Consider the following 13,746-nt stretch of genomic DNA (forward strand, 5'->3'; position numbering starts at 1 on the left):
TTGGGCCTTTCAACGTGGGGATTACAGGGGAGGTATTCAGCACATTCAGGGATGCCTGGACCTCTGTGGATCTTGTCACTTTGTAACGCAGCCAAATGACAGGACCTCAGTGAGCCTGAGGACTTCTACCCAGGCAGCTCCCTGTGGAGCTGGTGCTTCCATCAGCATGGTGCCTTATACCTGATAGGTATCAGTAAGAAGGTTTTGGGTTTCTTTGTTTTGTTTTTGTTTCTGTTTTGTTTTTGTTTTGACACGGAGTCTCGCTCTGTCGCCAGACTGGAGTGCAGTGGTGCGATCTCAGCTCACTGCAACCTCTGCCTCAGCCTCCCAAGTAGCTAGGACTACAGGCACAAGACACCACGCCCAGCCAATTTTTGTATTTTTAGTAGAGACGGGGTTTCACCATGTTAGCCAGGATGGTCTCGATCTCTTGACCTTGTGATCCACCCACCTCAGCATCCCAAAGTGCTGGGATTATAGGCGTGAGCCACCGCATCCAGCCTAAATGCTGTTCTTTAAGGAGCACTTTGAACCCCTTTTGGCAAATGAGGAGCTGAGTTTCCTCCTCTTTCTGAGGACCTCTACCTACCAAGTTCTACTTTGCAGAACAATGGAAAATGAATCCATTTGTCTTTCAACATATTCTCACTCCCATTCTGTGCCCGTCCCACGTCTTCTCTCTCTAGGCTAAGCAGCCCTAGGGGTTGCACAAGTTGGGGTTTTCAACCTCCCTCCCCATGCTCAGCATCCTCTTGGGAATGCAATGCTCAGAGTTTGCCCCTCCCCTTTGAAAATCAGCCATTTTTTCAGGATTTCCCAAGGATGGCCACCCATGGCCTGCCCAGTGCCTTGGGATGAAATGCATCGGGTCGGAGTTCAGGCTGACTGAAGTGACTGTACATCACCCTTGATGGAGCGAGCCCGCACACTGAAGCTGAGTGCTCCACTCCCTTTCTCTGCTTCCAGTTAACATCACACCCTTCTCTGCTTCCATGAGGCAGCACAGTGCCTCAGATCTGACACTGGGAGACCTTCAGAAAGTCACTTAAGAAGATCAGGGCCTGTTTCTTTATCTGCAAAAGAACAGGATGGGACTAGATAGCGTCTAAAGTCCTCTCCACCCTGTGGCTCCAGGTCTACTCCATGCCCATCTGTCTTCAAGAAGCACTGACAACTGTGGCAGAAAGGAACCCTGAAGCCCCAGCACATAGAACAGTGCCTGGCACTGAGGGGTCCTAAGCCCAGGGGGTAGGTGCTCAAGAGATATGTATTGGTAAGATGGCTGGATGGTTACATGGATGGACAGACCCTCCCTCAAATCCCAAGCCTACTGGCAAACAGAGAAGCTAGCTGTTTAGAAAGAGGGGCTCAGGAGAAGCCCATCACCCGGCAACATCGGGTACTTAAATCAGGAGCAAGCACCGAGGGCAGCCTGGGGAGAAACACAGACCAAGAATCCACTCCTGACCCAGCCCTGCCACTGCGAGCTGTGTGACCATGAACAAGGCACCCAGTTTGCTCCACGTACAGTTTGTTCCTGTCTTCTCAGGGTGGGCTTGGGCCTGCCAGGCTTCCACACAAGTCACTGTGAGGTCCCAACGGCCCCACGTCATGGAAAAGGCTTTGAAAACGGCAAGTGCTATGCAAGTGACAGTGACGTCAGTTATTATTCATGCTTAGGAGGGTGAACTCTGGTGCCAGACCACCGTGTCAGAATCCCAGCTCCCCCTTTTAATAGCTCTGTGGCCTTCAGCTTCAGTTCTTCATCTGTGACATTGGGATCATCACAGCACCTCCCTCATTGCACTGTAATCAGGATTAAATCAGTTTATTTTTGTAAAGTGTTTAGAACGAAGCTCGGCAGATATGAAGTTCCAGTAAAGGGTTAATCGCTCACTGTTGCTATTACTATTATGAGTGAAACCAGCCTCCTCGGGCTCCCATGGTGTCCCCCTGCAATCCAAGCATGATTTCCTACTGGGCAATTCCTATTCCCCCATTCACCTCCTCCCCTCCAGACCCCCCACCCTGACCTGCAGACCTCCAAGTCATTCTACAGGGACGTTCCAAGCCCCTGTGCTGGGCCTGCCTGGGCAAGTAGAAGCAATGTGCACATCATTCCACCCCCAGTGCAGCTCTCCCGCACACAGAAGACCTGACATCCGCCGACCTTGGTGGCCAACCCATTTGGCGATCACCCTTGAAAAATTCTTTTGACTTATTTTTCAGAAGTTGAGAAAAGCTGCTTCAGCTCTTTGCAAGGATCAGGAGTGTCCGTGGCAAACAAGCCCTCTTGCCTCTCCATCCTGCCCCACCAGTGCCCCACAGGAGGTTGGTGACCCTAGGTCCCTTCTACCCAAGGCCTTGGGCAACATCTGTTGAGTAAGATGAAAACATGGTTGAAGATTAAGCCACTTTACCCTGGCTGGCCCGGGCACAGGTTGGGAAATGTATTTGGCTGGCAGGGCCTGAAGCTGGGCAGAAATTCTATGTCTGGGATGAGAGGTCCTAATCCCAGGGGTTGGAATTTAAGCAAGATCAGTGAGAAGTCCAGACAGAGAGCTGGAACTCAACTGAGACATGAAGAAAACACAACACACAGAAGGACAGACACACCATGAGGGACAGAGAATGGGCAGGGAGGCCGGAGAGCAGCCTACCGAGGCTGAAGGGCAGGCAACAAATGGAAAAGGAAGGAAAAATACAAACCCGCCCTTTCCTCCCTCTTGTGAACCTGTTCAAAGCACTTGCCTCGCCCGCCCGTGAGGAAACAGGTGCTGAGTGCTCCTGGGGAAGCCAAACTTTCTCCCGGTTTCCCCTGGGCCACTTTCCCACTCCCCAGGGACAGTAGCAGAGCTTCCAGCTGAAGGCAGCTGCCACCCTCCCCCATGGCCCCCCACCTTTAGGACTCAACAGCCCCACCCATTCACCAGCTAGGGAACATGGAGTCATAGCAGTCCTGTTTATTGAGTACCTAATCTGCCAGACATCGGGCTGAATGCCTTCCTTCCAGCCATTCAAGAAACATATATAGAGCACCTACCGTGTGCAAGGCAGCGGGGACACAGCACCGAACAAAATAGATAAAAATTCCTTGTCCTAATGGAGTTTACATGCTGGCATGGGCAAAACCCCTTAAACAAGATAAATAAGTAAAATGCATAGTGTATCGGGGCGATGCATGCTGAGGGGCAGTGGAAGCATGGAAGGGAGACTGGGTGCTGGGGAAAGGGAAATGCTGACACTTGAATAAAAATTTGAGGTTCGGCCGGGCGCGCAGTAGCTCATGCCTGTAATCCCAGCACTTTGAGAGGCCGAGGCGGGAGGATCATTTGAGGTCAGGAGTTCAAGCCAACCTAGCCAACCTAATGAAACCCCATCTCTACTAAAAATGCAAAAATTAGCAAGGTGTGGTGCTGTGCGCCTGTAGTCCCAGCTACTCAGGAGGCTGAGGTGGGAGAAATGCTTGAACCCAGGAGGTGGAGGTTGCAGTGAGCCAAGATCACACCACTGCACTCCAGCCTGGGCAACACAGCGAGACTGTTCTCAAAAAAAAAAAAAAAAAAAAAAAAAAAAAAGACTTGAGACTGAGGGAAAAGCCTTGTGGGTATCTGTGGGAAGAGCATTCCAGGCAGGGGGAATAGTAAGTGCAAAGGCCTGGAGGCATCATATATGTTCAAGAACCAGCAGGAAGGCCGGGCGGCTGAAACAGAATGAGTGAGGTGCTGAGAAGGAGATGAGGTGAGAGAGGAAAATGACAAGACACAGGTGAACGAGAAGGAGCTGAGGCAAAAGGAAACCTGTCACGTAGGGCTGCTTGGGCCAATGGAAGAACCTGAACTTTTGCTCCAGTGAGGTGGGCCAGCATTGAAGGACTTGGAAAACATGAATTAAATGGATTAATGTGCTCACTTTGGTCTTTTGGCAGGCTTACAGCATAGGTACCGTCACTAACTTCCATTATGAAGAAGAGAAACGGAGGTCCAGGGAGGTTAGCAATGTCAGGGTCGTACACCAGGGAGCAGGGGAGCTGGGATGCAGAAGGAGGTGGTCTAACTCCCTCGCTCTTTACTGCTGGGGAGGCGGGTTGTGACTCAGGCAGGGGAACCTCTGGGAGCACCGTCTGGTGACACAGCCATTTCACCACCAGGTGGCTGATCCAGCCTCCTCGAAGGGCAGAGCCCCCTGCACAGGTGGGGCACATCACAGAGACACGCAGCCTTGCTCAGGCACGAGTCTCTTCTGGATTCTAACTGCAGTACCCCCAGCTGGAATGCCAACCTATTCCCTTTTGTCCTAACCTCTGACCGCTCTTCATGTAAACAAAGCTCATGAGACTCCTGGCAGCCAGACATCTAGCTTCTGCCTGGTGGTCCCTAAACCCTGAACCCCCAGCCTCATAAAGCAGCCAAGGACATTCTGTTCTTAGCCACAAGGTGGGAGTTCAGCTGGAATAAGGAGAAATGTACACTCACCCCTCCTTGCCCGCCCTCCTCGGACTCCCATGGTGTCCCTCTGCAATCCAAGCACGATTTCTTGCTGGCAGTTCCAAGCCCGACTGCACTCCACCCCCCAGCCCCCGCTGTTGCCAGATGACCCTCCACTGGGCTCCGTGTGAATAACACTCCACATCTGCAGCAGCAGGGCTGGGCAGCACTGAGGCCCGGGAGAGCCTGGCCCTAGTGAGACCAGGGAAGGAGGGACCACTGCAAAGAAGGTAAACAACCCCAGCAGGGCCTGAGCCCGAGCGTGCAGAGCAGTGACACTCAGAGTCCCAAGCACTTCTGTGCACTTCATTTCACTCCATCACCACCCTGAATAGGGAGGGAGGGAGAGGGAACACTCATCAACATGGAGGGGCCCCTTGGAGCATCTCCACAGCAAGGAAAATTGAGGTCCAGAAAGAAACAGGATGGGACCAGCCCCTTGTCATACAGCAAGTGGATATTGATGAAAGGAATGAGACTCTGGCCTGACTGAGCACCCAGTGTCTGGGCTGAGCAAGTCACAACAGAGGTGTGTGAGGTACCTACAACTGCCTGGGCCCCAGGACAGCCGCGCCCCGCCCCAGGCTCCTGCCGACATTAGTACTGCCACAGGCAACTCCACAGCCTGATCCGATTGTGCCCGCAAGGTGTCCTTCCGGGACACACCCACACACCTGTACACAGGCACACAGGTGCATGCAGGCAGCCCCCTTCCTTCCCCAGCAGCCCCCAGAGCTTTGTCTGCCTCTAGGGCCATGGTAGGGAGGAAGAAGACCTCTGAAGGGTGAGAAGGTGGCGAGAGGCAGGAAGGAAGAGTGACCAGTGTGCCAAATCAGCCCAGCTGGCATCAGGGTGGAGCAGGGCCCACTCTACAGCCCACAACTCACAGGGATCCCACCCCAGTCCAGGCTATGGTGCAAGCCTGATTCGGGGGTGATGGGAAGAGGAGTGGGGGAAATGGAAAGGGAGCAGAAAAGCAAAGTCAAGACAAGGGGCTTAGGGGCAGAACAGAGGTCGCCTGTAGGGAAAAACTGCCCAGGTGAATGGACTCTGAGGGTCATCCTCCGCCTCCAGCCCCAGGGTGCCTGACCCAGGACCAGGCAGGCAGAAGGAGATGCCGTGGCAGCCCCTGGTCCTCTGAGTCCCGGGACAACAGGCACCTGGCCAGGCCTGGAGACACACAAGATGCCCTTTTATGGGTTTTTCTAAGGACGCAAGTCTCAAGGTTGGAAATAGCAGGCACTGCATCTCATCAGAAGGGACCTCATGACTCATTTCCTCCCAGGCCCGCTTCGGCCCAGGGAGGTCGACCCTCCTCCTCCACCTAATTGTCCGACACCCCAGTTACCAACATATTTGGGTCTAAAGAAAGCTGCAGCTGGGAGCTGCGGAGGGAGGGGAGGCAGGGCTTGCAGGGCAAGGAAGGGCTGTCACTCACCACCAGCTCATGGTTGGATGGAGGAACGCAGGGGGCAGCCACCTGTGGAAGGAACAGAGAACGGGCAGGTGAGCATATCTTGTCTCTAGAGACAGCCAGCACCTCCTGAGGTCACCCCACACCTCCCCCTGCTTCATTCCCTCACATGGGCTGACACCTTCTGGGTTGAGAGTTCTTCAGCAGACTATGGAGCAACACAGAAAAACTACTCCAGCAATAACGCCTGGGAAAGGGAGCGGGGGCCGCAGAAGGCAAAAATGAAATGAGCGTCACAATTAAAATTCTGTGACAAATATGCACATGCTGGGAGACTGGAGATCACTGCACCGGCATTTCAATAACAGAAGCTTCAGGTAATAAGAAGAAGGATTTTTTTTTTTTTTTTGCTCTATGTCCTGAATTTTCTACAATATGGTAAAATTCATTTTACATTTTTAAAAACTGTGATTAGGACCATCATCAGAAAAGGGAGAGTCACCTCCTTGGTTCTCCCCATTGCTAAGGGATCTCACCCAAAGGTCAGAGCTGCAGAAGGCTCCTACCAGCTCTGGCACTTTCCCGGAGCATGCATGAAATGGGTTGGTAAAGGGACCCACCAGCCCTTCCAAAGAAAGCCATGAGTGTGGCTAACACATGTGGAAGGCTTGGAGAGGCAGAAGCACTCTCTGGGAGTGAGCTATGATCTTCACCAGTTTCATGATCCTCATCTTCCTCTCTGATCCAGAGAAGGAGATGGCAACTTGAACCTCCAGACAGAGGGAAGAAGGGAGAGGGGGAGAGTAGAGGGGAGGGAGGGAGAGGGAAGAGGAGAGTGGAGGGGAGGGAGCGAGAGGGAGGAGGAGAGTAGAGGGGAGGGAGGGAAGGCTCCATCGCTCCCTTCTCTGAGATAACATTCCCCTGGCCAGGCCTGGCAGGCGAGCCATTACCCTGACAATTAGCAGGGGCATTTATCAGAGACTGAATGTGCTCCTTTTTTCTAGCCAGGACACGTTTTTCTTAGAGCTCAGTCCTCAACCTTGGCTCCGATTCCCAACCTGAACACCAGGCAAGGGGCCCACAGTGGGCACAGAGTGGGAGACTGTCCCTCGGGCATGAGGTTATCTGGGAACAAGCCATGGATGTCCAAAGAGGGGGTAGCTGCCTCCCCCAGACAGTGGGCAACCCCTCCCCACCCACCAGCCCGGTGGAGTGGTGGCAGCAAGAGCTCTCAGCCCAGCCCCAGCTGGTACTGACTGGGCATTGGGCACCCTAGCTGAGCCCTCCCTCCAGCTGACCGCATGCTGTCATCCCAGCAGCCCAGGGATTCCCCAGGCTTGACACAGCAGCCCAGATAAGGTCAGCACCTGTGGGACAGTGTGCTCCAAGCTCTGGAAGGGGCAGAGGTGGCTGGGAGTTGGCATTCCTGGGTTTTTGACACAGTCGGGCTACAGACTCCCTGCCCAACTCATTCTCCAGCAAAGAGGCCCAAATGGAGTCCTAGCATTTATTCCTCTTTGCTCCACAGAATTCTAGGACTGGTGGGAGAAGAACAGGGGGCCGAACAGAACCAACAACAATAATACCCAATACTATTGAGTGTGTACTAGACGACAGGCATGATTATAAATGCTTTACCTCTGTTAACATTTTTAATCCTTTCAATAACCCAGTAAGGTGGGTTACTATTGTTATTCCCACAGTTGCGGTGCGCGGGGCATGGATGGGTTAAATTGCCTAAGGTCACACAGCTGATAAGTGGCCGAGATTTGAACCCAGGCAGTCTAAGTCCCAAGATGAGATGTGAAGGGAAGCTTATCACTCGTGGCCCCAATTTCGGAAGAATGAGGAGACACAGGGGGAACAGAACTGCCCCCAGAAGCCCGGGGTCCTTAATCCACACCAGCACGGGGCTATGAGTGATTGTTTTAGAAGAGGCCTCTGAGAGACAGAGTCCAGGGCTGGGGGAGAGGGTGCCAGGGTAACAGACTGGGAGGGAAGGGGAGGTCCCCAGAGCTGGCTGTGGCCTGCAGGGCTCTCTGCTTACCCTGCCCACGAGACCAGGTCTCAGCTACGGGGGACACTGCTGTCCCTGCCAAGCACAGCACCAAACCCTGCTCTGGGGACTGGGAGGTTTCAAGGTCAGGGGCCAGGGCCCCAGGGTGCCTTCTCCCAACCCACTCTGTCACCATGGGTCCCTCAGTCCTGGGGGAGGGAGTACAATTCCCAGGACAGCACCCTTGCTGTGTTCTTTTTCTGAGCTTGGGCTGGGCAGGGACCGCGAGCCAGGCCAAGCTGCCAGAGGATGGGCTGATGCCTGCCACTGCCAGGGCCCCAGGTTCCACCAGTCCCCTCCCTCACAGGAGGTGTGTTTCTGCTCTCCATTTAGAAGCTGGGGATTGGAAAAGGGAGGGAGGGGGTTATGGCTACATTTTGAACCAGCAGCAGAAGAGACAGGTGTTCTCTGAGACGAAGAGGAAGGTCTCCCTCCCAGACCTACTCTCAGGCAGTGGACAGGAGGGGGCCCAGGTATCCTGACCGCAGGTCCCTTCCCTGGCCTCCCGAGGCAGAGGCACCCCCTAAGAACCTGGCCCTGCGGGGGAGCTGTCAAGCCCCAGCCCGAGGGCCTGATGCCTGGGTGCCCCCTCGTGGCCTGCCACCCCCCACGGCATCCTCCATCCTCCGCCCACAGCCGTGCATTCCAGGCCCACTGGCCGGCCAGCCCACTGACTTTGTTGTGTGTTTCAGTGTTTCTTGTCTCTCTCTTTTTTTTTAAGCAGAGAAATGTTTCCTTAAAAGGCTCTCGCCTTCCCTCCGGCACCCTGGCCCCTGGCCACCCTCTCAGTAGCCTGGAATGTGCCAGGGAGAGCCAGGGCCCCCTGCCACTCTGTGGCCCATGCCCTGTGGCCCCACAGTCCTGGAGTCCCCAGGAGGCCCAGGTAAGGAAGCCTCCCTCTGCAGGGGGCAGACTCTGGGGGTGGCTATAGGGGGTCTTGGTGCCAGTGCTGTCATAGGCTCACTTCCCAGAGCTGTCAGTGCAGGATTCCAGGGCTCAGAGCCAGAAAGTCAGCCTCAGGTAAGCCCCCTTCCCCCAGTGGACCTCAAGCAAACCATTTAGACATTGGGAACTGACAGGGTGTCCTGCTCAATCTTTTCACTCTCAATAACATAGCAATAAAAGTCACAGCAGCAAATAAACTCCCATCACCCTTGCTCTGTGCCAGGCACTGTTCTCAGCAGTTTGCATTAATTAACTCATTTAATTCACGTAACAATGCTGAGCGTTGTCATTATTATCCCCATTTTGTGGATGAGAAGACTGAGGCACATAGAGGCTAATGAGTTGGCCAACAGGAGGCACGATGCAAAGTCAGGGTCCGGGTCTGGAGACATGCTCTTGTCCTCTATGCTAGAAACACACACATCCACGGAGCCATCCACAGCCACAGGAACAATGCTCACGGAGTGAGTGCACTATGTCTACACTCAGCCCTTTGCTCACACTAACCAAAGCTTAGTTACTGTACCAAGCCCTTTGCTCTCATTGGATGCTATTACCCCCAATTCACAGATGAAGAAACTAAGGCACAGAAAGGTTAACAATTTGCCCAGCACTGCAGCAGAGCAGTCTGGCTCTGGAGGCTGCGAGGTGGAGCCCCGGGGGTGCAGCTGGAAGGTGAGCATGGTAGCCTCCCAGACCAGGGCTGATGCCTGGCTCGTCAGCCCCCACACCCACTAGTATTTTCTCAACTTCAAAGATCCCTGAGCACAATGCCAACAACAGGGCACACCCTTGCAGACTCCCCCAGGACATGAGGGAAAAAGCACTAGAGAGCAGCCAGCCCAGGCAGGGAACTCCCTGCGTGACCCAGGCTCTGCCCTCTTCTCCCTCTTCGTTCTATGCTCGGCCCCCTTGTCCGGCACCCGAAGCCACACACAGAGTTGGGTTCCCCTCAATCCCTCCAACACCTAGTTCTGTTCTTCCTTGGAGCCTGTGAGTACGCAGTTCCCTCTGTCTGGAATGCTCTTCCTCCAGCTGTCTGCGTAGCTGTGTCCTTCCTGTCCTTCTGGCTTTGGCTTAAATGTCACCACTCTAATTTGGCTTAAATTAGAGACCCTCCCTAATTCCCTTATGTTTCTCTCTCTCTCACACACACACACACACAGCCCCACACGATATTCTCTCTCCCACACTCATATCTCTGCCTTCACAGACCTTATTACAATTTGTAATTATAGGTGTGTGTGCTTCCTTGTCTATAATCTGTTTCCTCCTCTAGAAAACAAGTGTCATGAGGGCAGGAAGCACATCTTATCCATCAAACTAGTCCAGCACAGAGCCAGCACACAGTAGGTACACAATAAATGTCTGTTGAAGAATGAAAGTGATTCAAGGTCTAAAGAAAGGAGGCACCTGTGGCCACTTGTGGCAACAATCGCTGCCATTTGTTAAGCACCTACTATGCACCAGGCACTGGGGCTAATTTTGTCATACACCTGATCTCTCTGAGACCCTCTAAGCCCGCAGAGTCAGCAATATTGCTCCCATTTCACATATGGAGAAACAGAGGCTCCACAAGGTCATGAAGTTTGCCCAGGTTAATCAGCTGGGAAGGAGTTTAGATCATAATCCCACTACACCTGCATTTGTGAAAGACAAAATTTCTTGAGATCTTGGCCCTTTGGGTGTCTGGTGCAGTGGTTATGCAGTGGTGGCCCACTGAGGTTTTTGATCAGTCTCATCACAAGACCTAGGTTGTCTCATCATGGTATTTCAGGTGACTGCAGTTATAAAGCTGGGGGTACACAATTACCAACCACAGCAATATGTGTTTGTACATTTCCCTTTTGCTTACTTCTTTATGAATACGGTTCATCTGCTCATAATTGTTATACCAGTGTGACTATCATTAAACTCCTGAGTGTTTATGCTTGCAAAAATATAAGTGCTATTATTGCCTATTTTATTGTGTAAAATGGCCTATGAAATGTTCTGTTGTGTTTTTACATGTTTCTCAAACCAAACCCCTTTTAAAAATGTAAATAAATATCTTTTTTTTGTGCGTGTGGCCTGTGGACTCCAGGCATTTTTATGGTCTGTGGACTCCAGGCACTGCTCTTTGCAGGTCAAGAGAAAACCCAGGCGTCTGCCTAGCACTGCCCCTCTCACCTCCCAAACCTGCAAGTGGCAAGACCAGGGCCTCAACTGGGTGACACTCCTGTCCCCAGGCCACCAAGAAAGAGCCAACCTCTCAGCCTTGGTTATGTAAAATCCCAAACTCCTAAGCTTGCCCAGCCCTCCAAAGGGGCTCACCACACACACTCACACTCACCTGGCCCCTGGGACTGGAGAGGACAGCTTTGCCCCCAGCTTAAACGAGACCCACGTGCATCTGGGCATTCAGCATCTCATATAAGACTGAGTGGAAATGGGGTCCCCCCACCATCTCCTGCTAGTCCCTTTTTCTTTACTGTGGTAAAATGCACATAACATAGCACTTACTATTTTAACTATTTCTAAATGTATTCGGTGGCATTAAGTACATTCATGGTAATGTACAACCGTTACCATTATCCATTTCTAGAAACTTTTCATCATCCCAAACATCCTCACACTCACTAGCCCTCATTTCCCCTCCCCCAAACCCCTGGTTACGTCTAATCTACAGTCTTTCTTTATGAATTTGCCTATTCTAGGTACCTCCTATAAGAGTAATCATATAATATTTGCCCTTTGATACCTGGCTTATTTTACTTAGTGTTAGAGGCTGAATTCTATGTCCTCCTTCATATATTAAAGTCCTAACCCTCAGTAGCCTCAGAATGTGACTGTATTTGGAGACAGGGTCTTTAATGAGGTAACTAAGTTAAAATGAGGCCCTAATCCAATCTGACTGGTGTCCTTGTAAGTAGAGGAAACAAGGGCACAGAAATATACCAGGGAAGACCATGTGAAGGCACAGGGAGAAGGCGGCATCTCCAAGCCAAGAAGAGAGGTCTCAGGAGAAACCAACACTGCTCATACCTTGATCTCAGCCTCTGGATTCCAGCCTCCAGAACCATAAGAAAATTCATTTCTATTGTTTAAGTCACCCGGCGTATGGTATTTTGTTATGGCAGCCCAAGCAGACTAATACCCTTAGCATCATATTTTCAAGAGTCATTCATGTTGTAGCATGTATGAGAACTTCTTTTTAAGGCTGAATACTGTTCCATTGTAAAGATTACACCACTTCGTGTTTTTCTATTCATCCATCCATGGACACTTGGGTTGCTTCCAGAGAAGTTCTTTGCTGACACCCACCTCACATCCCTGCCCCAAAAGTTACATGGGAGGGAAGGAAACTGGGGTTTGTAGAGCACCCACTGTGTGTCTCTGAGCTGGGTGCTTTACATACCTTATTTTTTGCGATCTTCTTGACAAGTTTTTCAGGTAAATGGGCTCGGAGAAGTTAAGCAATTTACCCCAAGTGGAATAACTAGTGGTAGTCATTGTGGCAGCAAGTGTTCGTTGCTAAGCTCTCTGCATGCCAAGCACTGTTCTAAGCTTTTGTGTATACATCGCTTCACTCCTCACAACCACCCACGAGGCAAGCATTAGCATCCACATCCTCCAGGGTCTCAGGCAGTCCTCTCAACAATTCTGCCAGACCAGAGAAGGCACAGCTTCCAAAGGATGGTATCAGGGCTCACCTAGGTCTGCTGGATTCAAACACCTGCCTTGCCCCACCTGTCACGCTGCCTCTACAGTGGGACAGGGCCCATGCTGTGGCAGAGGTGCCAGGGCTATGGGATCACAGAGAAAACTCAGGGGCCCCAGGCAGGCTCCATGGAGCAAGGGCACCTGAGCCTGGCATGGAGGATGCATTGCTTCTGTTTATCCACTGTGTGTCTCACCCACTACCCCTGAAAGCCCCGAGAGCAGGCAGCACATGGGCCATTTCCATTGAGAAGTCCCCATGCCTGGCTCAGAGCCTGATGCCCACTTGGTGAGTGGATAAGGTTTTGAAAGGTAGAGATGGGGAAAGGACATTTGGGGGTAGGAATTACACATTAAAAAGGCATGGAGGTGGGAATGCTTGGCGTGTTGAAAGAACCACAAGAAGCCCCCCTTTGGCTGGGACACAGGATGGGTGAAGGAAAGGAAGAGGAGCATTGAAGCAGGCATTGGAAGGGATGAAGGGAAGAAGGATGGCACAACTGTCTTTCTAGGCTTGACCATAGGCAACCTTGAATGCCCAGTGAAGGAGTTAAATTTTAGCCATTGGCACTGGGGAGCCAGTAAAGGCACTTGTGTAGGAGAAGGACCAGGCTGAAACTATGCTCCAGATAAAGATGTCCAGGAGTAGGGTCTGGGGGAGCTGAAGGGTGGGAAGTTTAAGGCAAGCAAGGATGTATAGTCACACCACTAATAACAATAAGGGGAAGGAGAAAGTGGGGGAGAAGAGGACCCTATAACCCAGAGACAAGAGGCCATCAGGCACCCTGAAGCCTAGGGGCCCTCCTCTCCACTCTAACAAAACACACATTTGCAGTGACCCCCATCCCCACCCTTGACTTCTCTTCCTCACCCAGAGCATGGGAGGGTGCCACTACCCACTCTTAGAGCAGACCTGGCATGCCCACAGCTCTGCCTGCGGTTCACCCTCTGGGCCCTGCCCCAGGAACCTGTGGCCAGGAGGCAGGCAGCTTCTGAGCCCTGTTCTCTGAAATGATACCAGAGCGGTCCAGAAAAATCCAGACAATAATCCCAGAAGGCCCCAGTCTCCATGCCCATATGAAGAAATAGGCAGGTGACCCTCCTATCTGTGGACAGTCCAGCACTTCAGGGCTCACACCATGAGT

At 52.2% G+C, this 13,746-nt stretch overlaps 1 protein-coding gene across 7 annotated transcripts in view; it reads right to left on the reverse strand.

The window, feature by feature from the left end:
• TNS1 (tensin 1) overlaps positions 1–13,746 on the reverse strand; it is a 212,226-nt gene that overhangs the window by 115,311 nt on the left and 83,169 nt on the right. For all 7 annotated transcript variants that reach the window (XM_063595275.1, XM_034955105.3, XM_034955104.3 and 4 more), the window contains one exon: positions 5,926–5,967. In XM_063595275.1, coding sequence (XP_063451345.1) covers positions 5,926–5,967 — 42 coding nt within the window. The remainder of the gene's footprint in view (positions 1–5,925; positions 5,968–13,746) is intronic.

Source organism: Pan paniscus, chromosome 13 (genome assembly GCF_029289425.2).
Source record: "Pan paniscus chromosome 13, NHGRI_mPanPan1-v2.0_pri, whole genome shotgun sequence".
In the NCBI taxonomy this organism is placed as follows: Eukaryota; Metazoa; Chordata; class Mammalia; order Primates; family Hominidae; genus Pan; species Pan paniscus.